The 17,129-nt window shown below is 41.2% G+C and overlaps 1 protein-coding gene across 1 annotated transcript in view; it reads right to left on the bottom strand.

The window, feature by feature from the left end:
• CBL (Cbl proto-oncogene) overlaps positions 1–17,129 on the bottom strand; it is a 171,556-nt gene that overhangs the window by 90,627 nt on the left and 63,800 nt on the right. The window contains exons 4-13 of the mRNA XM_053691356.1: positions 16,100–16,256; positions 15,752–15,873; positions 15,007–15,144; positions 14,089–14,176; positions 13,777–13,908; positions 13,433–13,642; positions 13,174–13,305; positions 12,459–12,809; positions 11,244–11,338; positions 2,298–2,447 (exon numbers count right to left, since the gene is read on the bottom strand). Coding sequence (XP_053547331.1) covers positions 2,298–2,447; positions 11,244–11,338; positions 12,459–12,809; positions 13,174–13,305; positions 13,433–13,642; positions 13,777–13,908; positions 14,089–14,176; positions 15,007–15,144; positions 15,752–15,873; positions 16,100–16,256 — 1,575 coding nt within the window. The remainder of the gene's footprint in view (positions 1–2,297; positions 2,448–11,243; positions 11,339–12,458; positions 12,810–13,173; positions 13,306–13,432; positions 13,643–13,776; positions 13,909–14,088; positions 14,177–15,006; positions 15,145–15,751; positions 15,874–16,099; positions 16,257–17,129) is intronic.

The following is a 17,129-nucleotide window of genomic DNA, read 5'->3' as shown; positions in this document are numbered from 1 at the left end:
AACCTACGATGAAGCATTAGCAGGATCCGAGCCCGGAACCCTCAACATTAGGACAAAGTGAACATCCAGCACCTGACAGGATAGCCAGCACACCGGCACCATGTGGGTGACATGAACCGTAAGGAACAGCAGCTAGCGCTCGACCATAACCGGCCTGGTATGAGAACACTCTGAAACTGCCCAAGGTCCCCACAGGGATCGATAACATAAATTTTAAACATAACTATGTCTTTATATAGTGATGTACAACTACCAAGGAAGTGTCCACACAACCACAAAATCGCAAGTATCAGTTCCAGAAAAGAAACGTTTCCAAAACGGAAAATTATAACATACATGAGCTTCTTAAAACAAATCAAACACATCCTAACTGGATCAAATAAAATGAAGGAAGCACCTATGGGTAAACGCCCAAGGAGAATGGGCACGCTAACTAGACCAGCCGATCAGAGGCCCCATTCTCCCAAGCTCAGAACTGGAACAGATACTTAAAAGAAAATAATAACGGAGACGTCAAGGAGATTGGCTTCATCCCCATACGTCTAACCCAGTTTGCCATCCGGCACAGAAGACCGAGGATCCCGCGGCCCACTAGGACTGGAATCCTCCAGCACCGCCCAAAACATGCCTTAGATGAACACGAAGACGTGCGAGTCTATAACGGAAGCCAAAATGTTCCCCCGTCGGATCGATGGACGACCCCGGCCCAAGGGTTGGGCCCCTGAAGCCTCAGAGAATATCGCTTCCCCAGAAGGCCGAACTAAATCAAGCGATCTCATGCCCAACAGGCCCTGTTCACAGTATCTTAAAAATACTTCTCTTGGGAGATATAAAATGTGCCAGTGCCATTGATATGGCCATGCGGAACCGTGCTGTTACATCTGGAGGAAACAAGTCGTCTTCCGGAGGAGTAACAGCCATAGGGACACCTGCTTGCGTAGCAAAGGAAGGTTCTGGGGCACGCGTCTTTACAGGACATGGAATCCTCGGGGGCAGATTAAAGTCCCCCCCTGTTCCATAACCCCCTCAGGAGATATTAACCCTTAATTCCGTAAGATAAAGGAGTCCTACTGGGACCCTGACTTCTTTCGTTAACATTACATTCACATATCAAAATAAAATGAAACGATCTTACCAGAATCTATGCCGTGGAACAGGAACACGGACCTTGAAGTGTGACAGATAGTAGCCTCGCTTCTGACATGGACTTGAGTGAATAAAGCAGGCAGAGAAACTCGTCAACGTTGATTGCCTAGGAGCTGTTAATATGAGTCGGGATGATTTAGCAGAAAGACGCTCCCTGCATCTGCGGTCTCTAACCTTCATTCATGCTCTCACTGAGAGGCTGATAGGATTACTTAAAACTCCAGTCCCATTTCGAAGAGTACTAACCTGCATTAGAGACTATCTTCAATTTACTGACACTTCTCTGCCAACCTCCTGTGACGAAAGGCAAAGAATGACTGGGGGATGAGGGAAGTGGGGGAGGTATTTAAGCCTTTGGCTGGGGTGTATTTGCCTCCTCCTGGTGGCCAGGTTCTGAATACCCAAAAGTAATGAATGCAGCTGTGGACTCTTCCTGTTTAAGAAGAAAAACACGTATTAACTATACAGCATTTTGGCCAATAATCTGTTGCTATGTCCTTTATTTCCCAATTAGAATTAATCACATTTAATAAAGGGAAATTGTACAGTAAAAAGCACATGCTATGATTCATTAGAGCGGGTAACTTTTGCTTTACTGATTCTAGCTGTGTTTAACACAAACCTAAAGCACTGCACAGGTCAGCACTGTCGCTCATGTGTAGGAAACCGTTGGTGATAGTTGCCTAACTGTGCCAGCCATTCATGCATGCCACGCCACTCCAATAATTGTGACTCCAAAGAAGGACTTAGCCTAAGTGTTTAACCCATTTAAGGAGGTTAAACACAGCATGCTAGAACCAGTAATGCAAAAATAGAGGGATAAAGCATAAAGAATACTCTTCAGAACAGCAGATAGCAACAGTAGCAGTTAAAGGCATAAGTGACCTCCGAATCCTCAATCAGGATGCATAGCCTTTTAATACACATACTGGAGACGCATTTAAAGGGACATATTAACCAGTAGTATGTTGGGCCTGTACAACAAACTAATGTAGGAGTCATTATACTCAGCCATTTTCTGCTTCCAAGCAGGTAGACAAACAGCAGACATTCATGCAAGTTATTTACTGTAACTTCTTTACTAGTTTCAATTCAAAACGGAGTTACTCTGCCCATACAAAAGACCAGGTTTGACTTATGTGTTCACTTACCTCATGCTGGCAAGAATCTCCAACGGGCGCTTTGTTTCAAGTTTAGATGCTGCTCCAGAAATCACAGGCCGGGAAGAAGGGCACATATACTCTGTGTCATCGCCACTGTCTGAATGATCACCCATCAAGGGCTTTGTCACAGCAAAAGGTCTGAGGGAGGATATAGGGTATGTGATATAAAAAGCTCAGTTTAAAGCACTCTAAACCACAGTAGCAAGACACCTTTATAGGAAAAACTGTTTTCACTTTATATACTGAAGAAAGTATATTTACTAGACTGGAGGATGAAAACAACGTATAAGGAAACTGAGGTCAATTTGTTTGTTTGCTACATGCAAAAAAATCTAAATCAATCTCTTTGTTAATTCATTGTAAGGCTGCAGAAAAATCTTGTAGTTACACAGTTTCCAATCATTCATAAACATTTGGGGATTACCGGTACATGCTATCAAACCATCAGAATCAAACAAACTTCTGTTCTTGCCCACTTAGCTATGTATATATATGCTATGACTGATGTAATTGTAAAGATCATATCTGCTTTTTACACTCTACAATTTCTTGTCAATTATTTAGCACATACTTAAGCAACTTCCAACATTTTCAGATTTAACTGAAACCAGAACCATTTAAGTCTGAGTCACAGCCTGAGAATGACGCATCAGTTGACTCTTTTGAAGACCACTAGAATGAATAAGGATGGGGTTCTTCTTAGAACGGAGAAAAAACACAGGTATAACACAACATATATTAGCTCCTTCCCGCTGTTAGGACATTCCAGGCCGTCCTAAGAGCAGTGGGCTTTAGTGCCGTTAAGATGGCATGGAATGTCCTACCATATATGGCATCCTGCAGCCCCCAACTTTGACACAAGCAAGAATCGGACTGGGCGTGTGCCTGGCCTTATACCTGTTCATTCACACATCTCACAAGCCTCAGTACAGGAAAAAACATCAAAGTATAATAATATATACACACATATGTATTATGCTATAAAAATGTAATAAATGAGATACATTGAGAATGGCCTGGGTGTGGATAAATATTTTATCATGAGGGGTACAGTATTCACCTGCTCCCCTGACTAGCCAGCTGTCTGAGGTGCTATATACGCATTTAAATGGGACACTAAAGTCAAAATCAATCTTTCATGATTCAGATAGAGCAAGCAATTTACTTCCATAAACAAATTGTTCAGTCTTTTCATATGCACACTTTCAGAGGCACCAGCTTCTGAGCATGTGCAGTTCACAGCGCATACATATATGAGTAAGGGATTGGTTGATTGTTGCCACATGATGCATGGGATTGACAAATTGAAAAAGACTTAAAAAAAAAAATCTAATGCTTATTTGCAAATCATAGTAAGTGCTATTGCATTGTGTTGTATTATGCTCTTGTTATTATGCAATTCTACTGTAATTAATGATCCTTTAAAGGGACATTTAAGCCAAAATTAAACTTTCATGATTCAGATAGAGCATGCAGTTTTAAGAGACTTTCCAATTTACTTCATAATCTTTGTATATGCACATATTATGAGGCACCACCTCCAACTGAGCATGTGCATAAATTCACAGTGTATACGTATACTAGTCTGTGATTGGCTGATGGCTGTCACATGATACAGGGGGCCTTCAAATGAGAGGGGGGTTTCAGAAAAAATATATACATCTTATTTGAAAATTTTAAAACAATGTCACACTGTTGTCAGTCTGCCGTGGCACACCTGAGGATCTCTCGCGGCACACTGGTTTAAAAACACTGTCACAGAGGAGTTTATAAGGGAAGTACTAGCAGTGGAAGTCCATAAGAAAGTTGTTACACATTAAAGTGATTGTAAAGTTGAATGATTTAAAGCCCAGTATTTTAAAAAAACAAAATTTATGCTTACCTGATGAATTTCTTTCATTCCGGACACGGAGAGTCCACAACATCATTCCAATAACTAGTGGGATATTCACTCCTGGCCAACAGGAGGAGGCAACCAACACGCCAGCAGAGCTGTTGTCACTTCCCTTACCCATAACCACCAGTCATTCAGCCGAAGGGAAATGGAAAAACAAAATTTATGCTTACCTGATAAATTTCTTTCTTTTGCGATGTACCGAGTCCATGGATTCATCCTAACTTGTGGGATATTGTCCTTCCTGACAGGAAGTAGCAAAGAGAGCACCACAGCAGAGCTGTCTATATAGCTCCCCTCTTAACTCCACCCCCCAGTCATTCGACCGAAGGCCAAGGAAGAAAAGGAGAAACTATAAGGTGCAGAGGTGACTGAAGTTTACATAAAAAATACTATCTGTCTTGAATAGACAGGGCGAGCCGTGGACTCGGTACATCGCAAAAGAAAGAAATTTATCAGGTAAGCATAAATTTTGTTTTCTTTTGCATGATGTACCGAGTCCACGGATTCATCCTAACTTGTGGGATACCAATAAAAAAGCTTTAGGACACGGATGAAGGGAGGGACAAGACAGGAACCTAAACGGAAGGCACCACTGCTTGCAAAACCTTTCTCCCAAAAATAGCCTCCGAAGAAGCAAAAGTATCAAATTTATAAAATTTTGAAAAGGCATGAAGCGACGACCAAGTCGCAGCCTTACAAATCTGTTCAACAGAAGCATCATTTTTAAAAGCCCATGTGGAAGCTACCGCTCTAGTAGAATGAGCTGTAATCCTTTCAGGAGGCTGCTGTCCAGCAGTCTCATAAGCCAAACGGATGATGCTTTTCAGCTAAAAGGAAAGAGAAGTCGCCGTAGCCTTTTGACCCCTACTCTTTCCAGAATAGATAACAAACAAAGAAGATGTTTGACGAAAATCTTTGGTTGCCTGCAAATAAAATTTCAAAGCACGAACCACGTCCAAGTTGTGCAACAGACGTTCCTTCTTACAAGAAGGATTAGGACACAGAGAAGGAACAACAATTTCTTGATTGATATTCCTGTTAGTAACAACCTTAGGTAGGAACCCAGGCTTGGTACTTAAGACCACCTTATCAGCATGGAACACAAGATAAGGAGAGTCACATTGTAATGCAGATAGTTCAGAAACTCTTCGAGCTGAAGAGATAACAACTAGGAACAAAACTTTCCAAGATAAAAGCTTAATATCTATGGAATGCATGGGTTCCAACGGAACCCCCGAAGAACTCTAAGAACTAAATTTAGACTCCATGGCGGAGCAATAAGTTTAAACACAGGCTTAATTCTAACTAAAGCCTGACAAAAAGCCTGAACGTCTGGAACATCTGCCAGACGCTTGTGCAACAAAATAGACAGAGCAGATATCTGTCCCTTTAGGGAACTAGCTGATAATCCTTTCTCCAATCCCTCTTGGAGAAAAGACAAAATCCTAGGAATCCTGATTTTACTCTAGGAGAAGCCTTTGGATTCGCACCAAAAAAGATATTTACGCCGTATCTTATGATAAATTTTCCTGGTAACAGGCTTTTGAGCCTGAATCAAGGTATTTATGACTGACTCAGAGAAACCCCGCTTTGATAGAATCAAGCGTTCAATCTCCAAGCAGTCAGTTGCAGAGAAATTAGATTTGGATGCCTGAATGGACCTTGAAACAAAAGGTCCCGTCTCAGTGGAAGAGATGACATGTCCACCAGGTCTGCATACCAAGTCCTGCGTGGCCACGCAGGCGCTATCAAAATCACCGAAGCTCTCTCCTGTTTGATTCTGGCAATCAGACGTGGAAGGAGAGGGAATGGTGGAAACACATAAGCCAAGTTGAACGACCAGGGTACTGCTAGAGCATCTATCAGTACTGCCTGAGGATCCCTTGACCTGGATCCGTAACGAGGAAGTTTGGCGTTCTGACGAGACGCCATCAGATCCAATTCTGGTGTGCCCCATAGCTGAACCAGTTGAGCAAACACCTCCGGATGGAGCTCTCACTCCCCCGGATGAAAAGTCTGACGACTTAGAAAATCTGCCTCCCAGTTCTCCACCCCTGGGATATAGATCGCTGATAGATGGCAAGAGTGAGTCTCTGCCCATCGGATTATCCTGGAAACCTCTATCATCGCCAAGGAACTCCATGTTCCCCCCTGATGATTGATATAAGCTACAGTCGTGATGTTGTCTGACTGAAACCTGATGAATCCGGCTGAAGCCAGCTGAGGCCACGCCTGAAGAGCATTGAATATCGCTCTTAATTCCAGAATATTTATCGGTAGGAGGGCCTCCTCATGAGTCCACAAACTCTGTGCTTTCAGGGAATTCCAGACTGCACCCCAGCCCAGTAGGCTGGCGTCCGTCGTCACAATAACCCACGCTGGCCTGCGGAAACACATTCCCCTGGACAGGTGATCCTGTGACAACCACCAAAGAAGAGAGTCTCTGGTCTCTTGATCCAGATTTATCTGAGGAGATAAATCTGCATAATCCCTATTCCACTGTTTGAGCATGCATAGTTGCAGTGGTCTGAGATGCAAGCGAGCAAACGGAACTATGTCCATTGCCGCTACCATAAGTCCGATTACCTCCATACACTGAGCCACTGACAGCCGAGGAATGGAATGAAGAGCTCGGCAGGTGGTTAAAATCTTTGATTTCCTGACCTCCGTCAGAAATATTTTCATGTCCACCGAATCTATCAGAGTTCCCAGGAATGGAACTCTTGTGAGAGGAATAAGAGAACTCTTTTTCACGTTCACCTTTCACCCATGAAATCTTAGAAAGGTCAACACTAAGTCCGTGTGAGACTTGGCAAGTTGGAAAGTCGATGCTTGAATTAAGATGTCGTCTAGATAAGGCGCCACTGCTATGCCCCTCGGCTTTAGGACCGCCAGAAGGGACCCTAGCACCTTTGTCAAGATTCTTGGCGCCGTGGCCAACCAGAAGGGAAGAGCCACAAACTGGTAATGCCTGTCCAGAAAGCCAAACCTGAGGAACTGGTGATGATCTTTGTGGATAGGAATGTGTAGATACGCATCCTTTAGATCCACGGTAGTCATATATTGACCCTCCTGGATCATTGGTAAAATAGTCCGAATGGTCTCCATCTTGAAGGATGGATCTCTTAGGAATTGGTTTAGGATCTTGAGATCTAGAATTGGTCTGAAGGTTCCCTCTTTTTTGGGAACCACAAACAGATTGGAGTAGAAATCTTGCCCCTGTTCTGTTTTCGGAACTGAGTGCCCACAAAAAATTAACCCTTTATGCAAGCTAGTAAAGCCTCTGATAACACTAGGATTACTGCTCACCCTTCCCCTAATGGGGACACTGTCAGCCTTTCTGAGTTAACACAGTCTCTGCAGAAAATATGACTGAACATACCTCACTGCTGTATAGCAAGAAACCATTCCTCACACTGAAGTTTTCCTGTACTCCTCAGCTCATGTGGGAACAGCAGTAGACCTTAGTTACAAATGCTAAGATCATCATCCTCCAGGCAGAAATCTTCATTGATTGAAGATAAAATAAAACTAACAGCTTAACACCTCTTCTCTTTACCCTTCCTGCTTAGAGCCAGCAAAGAGAATGACTTGGGGGTGGAGTTAAGGGGGTAGCTATATAGACAGCTCTGCTGTGGTGCTCTCTTTGCTACTTCCTGTAAGGAAGGACAATATCCCACAAGTTATGATGAATCCGTTGACTCAGTACATCGCAAAAGAAAGTCTGCCCCCTCTTGATCCAATACCAGACCGGGGGCGAACCCTTCATGCCGTCTCAGATGAAGGCTTCTTTGATTGCTTCCCCTTATTCCAAGTCTGATTGGATATCCAAGAGGACTTGGACTGCTCTGGCTTGGAGGAGGAAGAGGAAGAATTTTGAAGTTACAAAAGGAATGAAAATTTGAATTTTGACGCCCCTTAAGTATATTCTTCTTGTCTTGTTGTAGAAAAGACCCCTTTCCACCCGTAATTTCAGATATTATTTCCGCCAGACCAGGACCAAACAGGGTCTTGCCCTTGTAAGGTAGCGACAGGAGTTTGGACTTGGAGGTAACATCAGCTGACCAAGATTTTAGCCACAGAGCCCTGCAGGCTATAACAGTGAGGCCCAACATCTTGGCTCCCAGTCTAATGACTTGCATGTTGGCATCAGAGATAAAGGGATTAGCCAGATTGAGAGCTTTGATCCTGTCTTGGATCTCTTCTAACGGAGTCTCCTCTAAAATCAGCTCTGACAAAGCATCACATCACTAAGATGCTGCGCTTGCTACTGTAGAAATACAAAGAGCAGGTTGTCATTGTAATCCCTGATAAACGTACATTTTCTTTAAATAGGCCACCAGCTTTTTGTACATAGGGTCCTTAAAAGAACAGATATCCTCTATAGGAATTCATGGTTCTCTTGGCCAGAGTAGAAATAGCTTCTTCCACCTTAGGCATAGTGCGCCATGAGTCCCGAATGGAGTCGGCAACCGTAAACATCTTTTTAAAAACAGAAGACGGGGAAAAATTAATCACTGGCTTATCCCATTCCTGTGCTATGATCTCCGACACATGGTCTGGGACAGGAAACACTTCCACAGAGGAAAGAACATCATAGTATTTATTAAGTTTACTAGATTTTTTAGGGTTGACAGCGACAGAAGAATCTGAGTTGTCCAAAGTAGCCAGTACCTCCTTTAGAAGTAAACAAAGGTGTTCAAGCTTAAATCTGAAGTTTACTTGAGAATCAGTCAAATGATTTACACTCTCAGAATCTGAGATCTCACCCTCAGAAGCTACCAAGGTATCCTCCTCATCCGACTTATGGGGGAAGTCACCCATCGCAGCAGAGGATGAGACAGTCACCTTATTGTCAGAAATATACTTAGATTTCCTCTTGCGCTTCCCCAACATGGGAAAGGCAGATAAAGCCGCAGATACCGCAGAAGATATCTGAGTGTCAAAATCTAAAGGTAAAAATACGCCTCCAGGAGGCTGAGAGGAACCGCAGGGCACTGTATGCGATGCCATAGAGGCTTGGGACGTTTGAGGAGAAAGCTGTGGCATACCCTGAACAGCATTATCCTGAGAGACAATAGGCTCAGAAGCGAGTAATTTATCTTTACATTTTAGGGTCCGAGCTAAACATGAGGAGCAAAATTGCATAAGTAAAACAATTTGGGCCTCTAAACAAACATTTATCACATGAAACAGACTCCTGTTCAGTGTCTATAGCTCAGGTATTATCCCAAAAATAAATGAAGACAAAGACATTTTCTGTCACTTTAAATAGAACTGGTATTTCTACAAAGCGCAGTAACGGTCTTTTTAAGGAAGATTATACTACAAAGCGTAGTAACGCTAATATGCCTAAAAAAAAATTCCCCTCTACACCTCAGTCATACTGAAGTGCCTTACCGCCACCGTTAGAAGCAGAAATAAGGAAAAAGCTCCTACGAATTCTCCCACAGCTGACAACTTGCAGAGAATGACACCGCTCAGCGTACAAGCGGGGTGTCACATGAGCGGCACACAAAAAAATTGCGCATTAACAGAAAGCGCAAGTTTTGCAGCCGACTCACTAAACTAACGGTCACTGGCCAAAGTCTCTCACAGTCAGCAAGTAAAAACACCTTAACTTGTCCCCAAACACTTTAATAAAATTAAAATAATTTCCTTCAGCCTGAGGAACCATCCCACATATAAGGGAAAAGTTAACCCCAAAGTCTCCCACACATACAAAGTGCCTGCACACTGCCCAAATCCATCCTTACCAAGGATTAAATATGTCCCAATAAATTATGCAGAAATAAAAGTCCTGATAAGTTCAAGTCCCCAGTAACTAGAAGACAAAATCACTTACCTGCATACTCAGCTGTCAGGCAGGAAGACGGCTTACAAGGCGTGAAAGGACATACTCCTATCAGAGACCTGTAGAAAAAGAAAGAACAAAGTAACCAACTCTGGCTTTCTATACCAAGGGCAGCAAATATGTTAGAAAACAAAGCAAGGACCACCTCACCACTTTCTAACTGATTAAAAGCCACCACTACTCTCTTACTCAAGAGATTGATGTGGACACAGCTAAACCCAAATCCTTGCTTCCCGGGAAAAGTACCCAAAAAAAGGAATAAAATCTTTAGACACCAACTTCACGTCCTCCATTGACAGAGGAAAAGAGAATGATTGAAAGTTATGGGTAAGGGAAGTGACACTTAACAGCCCTGCTGGGGTGCTCTTTGCCTCCTCCTGCTGGCCAGGAGTGAATATCCCACTAGTAATTGGAATTATGTTGTGGACTCTCCATGTCTTAGGAAAGAAATACTCTTAAAAGCATGGGCACTTTAAGTCATTAAACTTTACAATTATACTTCTTTTTTAAATAAATACTTACCTTTTTGTTACTGTAAACACACCGACGATCTTCCACTCGAATCTCCTTTAATATTGAGCAGATTGATGATGGATAAGGCTTCCTCCAATAGTTGTGTGCCCCCTTTGGCATCCAGCTTGTGAGGTACACAACGATTGGAGGAAGCCAGATCATCATCAATATGCTAAATACTAAAGGAGATGCGGGGATCTGCGGTAAGTTTACCATAACGAAAAGGTAGGAATTTTAAAAAAGAATTGTAAAGTTTAATGATTTAAAAAGTGCACATGTTTATAATGGTATTTTTAAATACTGGGATTTAAGTAATTCAACTTTACAATCACTTTAAGTAGCAAAGGGCCTCGGTTTCAATGGTATTAAAAGAGCATTTTAAATTGGGATACTGAAAATAGAAGGAAAAGAGGAAGGTTCACCCATCCCTATTATGATAAGCTATTGTCTCTAAGTGGATGTTTTAATATTAACAGGTCTCTAAATACATCTAGCTTCATGAGCTATTATGACATAACTTGAAAGGAAATCAATGTAGTACGCCATAAATTTGATTATGAAGAAGACAAGATCAGTTAGACTGAAGGGTTCACTGACATTCAGATTACAACATTAAGACTTTGGCTTGAGAAATTATCTGTAAACCTGTGGTGTGTCATATGCACTGTACCTAGTAGCCAGGGAATAGATTGAGTTGGCAGAAGATGAAGTTTTCACTTTGTTGTCATCAATGTCTAATGCTCCCAGCAGTTCAACAGATGCGCTCTAAAGAAAGCAGAAGGAAGGATTTCAGCGACAGTAGTGGAAAAATCAGGGAGAAAAAATGAAGATAGAAACAATGGAGAACAATAACAAATTTTAATCTCTAACAAAGTGTGTATTGACCTAATAAGATCGATTTTTGCAATTATTATTATTATTTTTTTTTAAAGTGGGGTAAGAAATTTTGTTTGAAAATCAACCTGCATTACTCATTTTGTTTGTTTTTGCTTGTGGAAGGTTGTCCTTGTCTAGTCACACAAGCATTATGGCTGTCACTATCATGCAATATCACTATACTACAGTATTAGGTGTGCACAAACACATATTTAGCATCTTTAAAGGTAACTTTTCTTTTAATGCAAAAAAAACAACAACAAAAAACAACAAGCTTAAAGGGACATTATACACTAATTTTTTTCTTTGCATAAATGTTTTGTAGATGATCTATTTTTTATAGCCAATAAAGTTTTTTGTTTTTTTTAAATGTATAGTTTTGCTTATTTTTAAAATAACATTGCTCTGATTTTCAGACTCCTAACCAAGCCCCAAAGTTTTATGAGAATACCGTCAGCTACCTTCTCCAGCTTGCTCCTGTTTGTGTAAAGGGTCTTTTCATATGCAAAAGAAGGGGGAGGGTCTTATTTCCCACTTGCAGTGTGCTTTCCAGCTACCTTTTCAACAGAGCTAAACAGAGCTTCTAAGTAAGTTTTTAAACAGTTTTATATTGGATTTTTATATCAGTATCTGTGCATCTTATTCTTTATAGTAGTGTCTATTACATGCAGTTATATGAAAATGAGTGTATACTGTTCCTTTAATTGCTACTCTTTCATGTACATGATAATTTAACAACCTTCCCTTTTCATAACATTAATTAATGGAACAATACATTTTCACCAGGGAGTACTTCTGGATACTAACATTTTGGTTTATCTCACTATAAGACTATGAAAATAAACACAGCCTTGACCTGAAAATAAACACAGCTTTGACCTGAAAATAAACACAGCCTTGACCTGAAAATAAAAAATGTCCTCCTGCTTCCTCTGAATTGATCCTAACATTAACTGTATTCCACAAAATTCAGGACATCTACTGTATGAGCACTGTGTCAAGCACTTACAATGCCAGTATTGTCCAGGCTCTGGGTGCTGCCATGCCGGTCCCTTCTATCATCCACAAGGGATGGTAATGTGAAAGGCAAGGAGTGTCTGTTGGTCAGTTCTCTACCCCCTGACCAGGGATCTCCAGGGTTCAAGTTAGATGTGGGAGCCTTTGGCACAGATCGTGTAAGCCATGGGTCTGCAGACCGACCAGAAGACTTCTCTGCTGGGGTCGAGGGAAGGGGTCTCCTCTGGGGCCTGCCATCACCCACCATTGAGTGCGGTCTGTCAGGAGGTGGAGGAGGTGGGAGATCTCGCAGTGTGGGAGGGACAGGCAATGGTTTGTCCTTGTGATGTAAACTACTAGAAGCCTGTAAAAGAAAAATGTTTGAATAATTTAGAAGAAATTGATCATTAAAACAAAAATAGTATTATTGAAATAAATTCAGTCCCTTACTTCAAATATACCAAATGACAGAGAGAACTAAGTTACTTGCTGATGAGCCTGTCCCTGCTCTACAAGGTGATCATAAAAGCCAGTAAGAAGGGATAAGATATGCAAGTCAGTCAGTTCATGAAAGAATAAAGTGACACACAGGTGAGAGCGCCATAAGGAATGGATTTAAAAAAAAATGGCACAAACAGTAGCAAGCTAACAGACATTTAGCAAGTTTCTAACTATCTAATGGACACAATTATGAAGTATAACATTAATATATAAAAAGAGTAACTCACCTTAGAAGTGGATGCTGGGCTGCAGGCTCCTGGTGGATTGGGAGGTCTCTGCGGTAACAGATCTAGACGGGGCGGTACTGGGGGTAGAGAACATGGGGGGCACATGGAAAGAGGAGATGGCGGCCTTTCCACCTGGGTAAGATAAATGACAAAACAAACTGTTAGTCTTATTTCAGATGCTGGGATGTGAATAAAACAGGATACAAACCTTTCTATAAAATCTTTAGAATGACCCTGAAAGAACTTCACTTAGACCCACCTTGGCACAAGCCAATTCTTTCATCATGAAGAGCGTGTCATCTCCACGTTCATCATCATCGTCTTCATAACAAGGGGAAGGAGCTCCGTCAGCACAGTGCCGAAGCAGCTCAGCAATCCCACCTCCTCTGGGGTCAAAGGGATCCACCACAATAGGCTCTGTCCCTTTAATTTCACAGCGGCAAAACGGGCAGCCCTGACCCTCCGATTCCTAGAGAGAGAGAGAGAGAGAGAAGGCAAGTAAGAAGAGCAAAATAAAAAAACTGTACAATGCTTGGATTTTGCAGCAGAGTCAAGAAATCATATTTTTGTCATTGACCCTCCCAGGTGTTGGACACTTGTTACCTGCCAAGAGGTGAGACATGAAGTGCACATGAGATGCCCACAGGGCTCAATCTTCACATCCTTATCATTTTCCGCACAGATTTTACAAAGCTGGAAAGTGGAGCCCATCTCACAGTACAGCTCATACTGCTCCTATGGAGACAATATATAGATCATTTGTAATTGGCACCGAAATTTAAAAAATAAATATAAAAACAGCTCATACATATTGCATAGTCCTGTTTTATTAAGCCTAATCCAAGTACAGAGAAGTGCAGCCATAAAAGTACTGTGTAATCTTTCAACTGCGAGAAATCTAAAGCCTGAAGTTACCTGAGTGACTTTGATGTGGTCCTGAGGGGTTGGCTCACAAAGGCCTGTTAGATCCGGGTTCTGATTGCGCCCATCTGGAAACAAATAGCTAAGAGCAAAGAAAGAGTTAAGAGAGCTAAATTCTATATAACAATCGCAATTCACCACATGGCACAAATTGCTATCAGGCACAATACAGCTCACTTGACATATAATCAGGGACTGATGTACATACAATTTTAAACATATAAGAGTTCCTAAATCCATCCCAACATCCACACTAAGCACATACATGTCCAACAGTTTAATCAGGGAAAGAAAGCAGCTATGTCTACTTGAGCCAAATCCTCCAACTCTGCAGCCCAGTCCTTGTACCCTCTCCCTTCTTTCTAAGAAGCCAGTAATGGTGCATCAAAGGTTCCTCTTACCCACTGCCAAGAGGACATGTCCTTTAACCAAACCAATCAGGACCAATCTTAACCAACATATAGCTTAGCCAGTCCTACCAGCAAGTAGGGTTGCCACCCAGCCGGTATTTTACCGACATAGCCAGTATTTTTAAGGTTCATGTCAATGTAGAAAATAAAGAATAAATATTGAAAGAAAGCCCCTGTCAAAGTGAAACTTCTTCTGAGTGTGATAAATACTAGTTATAGACAAATAAGCATTTAAAATCAGTCCTATCAGCTTTAGTTTTTGAGTTATGCTGTTTAATTATTTATGCAAATTTATGTTAATTAGCATGGCAGGTATTTTCTTCCAAGAAAGGTGGCAACCCTACCAGCAAGTGTACCCTAATTAGGAAGGTATCATAAAACTGGATGTGTGCTGCCGCTAGTCTGAGTAGAGAAGGTGCCTTTGGCTGAATTACATACAATGCTATAATTTTGTTCTAAAGTAAGAAAAGAAAAAAAAAACAGAACAAAGCATACAACTTACAAGCCTTCTCTGAATCCATCAATCAGGGCCTGAAAGAGTGGTTTGTTGTGTGGAATGGTCTGCAATATATTCCCATCTCCAGTAACATATCCAATTGCCCACTGACCCAACCTTGTGCAGCTCAGACGGAAAATATAACTGCAGAGAACAGGAATAGAAGTAATATATGACTATGGAGGTGTGTGTATAAAACTTTAAACAATTGCTTGGGCTCTAGTTCTGACACCACTAAAGCAGCTCACTTTACCCAGTTAGCTGCTCACTAGAAACAAACGAATACCTCCTACATCGTTCTTCACCAAAAGCTCCATTTGAGGAGTTCATAACCTTCTCCAAATACTACCTAACCCTGAAGCTAGGCAGCCTAGACTGCTGAAGGAGTATTTTTATTTTAGAAGAGTTGCAATAAATGATGGATTTTAAAAATGCATTCTGGTACTAGTACAACTACAAACAAGGGTGAAGTAGTCTAGCACTGCACTATTCTATGCACCTAATTTTTTTCTTAATCTTTAGGAATAATCTTAGGGAAGTAAAAGTCTAAAAGAGTAGGGGGAAGTATGTAGCAATGAGAGAGGTTACTGTGATAATATGTTTGTGCTACAAAGCCATATAAATAGTTCCCCTTTGTACAGATTAACTCAGAAGTTACCCCAACTCGCTCCTTGCCAAGTGCCAAGCAAGGCAACTAGATTCAACCTCATTCTTTAAAGAATACAAAAAACATAATTTATTCTTTACTCACCTTCCAGGTTTATGAATGAATTTCTGAAGCCTTGCCTTGACTTCATCATATGTCAGAAATGCCATATAACCAGGGTGTGTTACTGCTAGACTGTTCCAGTTCCTGAGGAGTGAGGACCACGGCTGTCAAAAACGAACAAGCATGAGTTATACCAATGTACTATGCAGTATTAGCAACACTGGGCTAACAATGATAACTCCAACAATCTTCAATTAAAAGGTCAATGAAAGTTTAAGATGAAGGCATAGGCAGAGTGACTGCTACAAGTGCAACATCAAAAATTAAAGCATTGCATTGTTGACATACAGACGAACGATAAGGAGGAGAGTTTAATTATCAAATGCTCACCTGGAACAGCCTGGTGAATATGTCAAACTCAAACACAGAGATGTAATCATTACAAGTTAGGTCAATGGTGGACTTCAATGCCATGGCTTCCAGCCCAGAGGAAATGGGATGGACATCATGGAGGGCATGACGGAATATCTTCCAGGGAACAATGGTTCTGAAAGACAGAAGCATTAAGAGATGAGTCAATGATTAACATACCTTAAGTCAAGCGCAAGGACTTTAACACAACAGAGATTAAATAAACTAGTCAAATATTAAGCATCAATCTCATTAAAAATATTAATGGGCAATGAACACTATGCCCCCCAAAAAAAACATAATTTATGTAAGAACTTACCTGATAAATTCATTTCTTTCATATTAGCAAGAGTCCATGAGCTAGTGACGTATGGGATATACATTCCTACCAGGAGGGGCAAAGTTTCCCAAACCTCAAAATGCCTATAAATACACCCCTCACCACACCCACAATTCAGTTTAACGAATAGCCAAGAAGTGGGGTGATAAAAAAGTGCGAAAGCATATAAAATAAGGAATTGGAATAATTGTGCTTTATACAAAATCATAACCACCACAAAAAAAGGGCGGGCCTCATGGACTCTTGCTAATATGAAAGAAATGAATTTATCAGGTAAGTTCTTACATAAATTATGTTTTCTTTCATGTAATTAGCAAGAGTCCATGAGCTAGTGACGTATGGGATAATGACTACCCAAGAAGTGGATCTTTCCACACAAGAGTCACTAGAGAGGGAGGGATAAAATAAAGACAGCCAATTCCTGCTGAAAATAATCCACACCCAAAATAAAGTTTAACGAAAAACATAAGCAGAAGATTCAAACTGAAACCGCTGCCTGAAGTACTTTTCTACCAAAAACTGCTTCAGAAGAAGAAAATACATCAAAATGGTAGAATTTAGTAAAAGTATGCAAAGAGGACCAAGTCGCTGCTTTGCAGATCTGGTCAACCGAAGCTTCATTCCTAAACGCCCAGGAAGTAGAAACTGACCTAGTAGAATGAGCTGTAA

Source organism: Bombina bombina, chromosome 8 (genome assembly GCF_027579735.1).
Source record: "Bombina bombina isolate aBomBom1 chromosome 8, aBomBom1.pri, whole genome shotgun sequence".
Taxonomy (NCBI): Eukaryota; Metazoa; Chordata; class Amphibia; order Anura; family Bombinatoridae; genus Bombina; species Bombina bombina.
The sequence above is the reverse complement of the archived record's forward strand: the minus strand, read 5'-3'. Positions and strand labels throughout refer to the sequence as shown.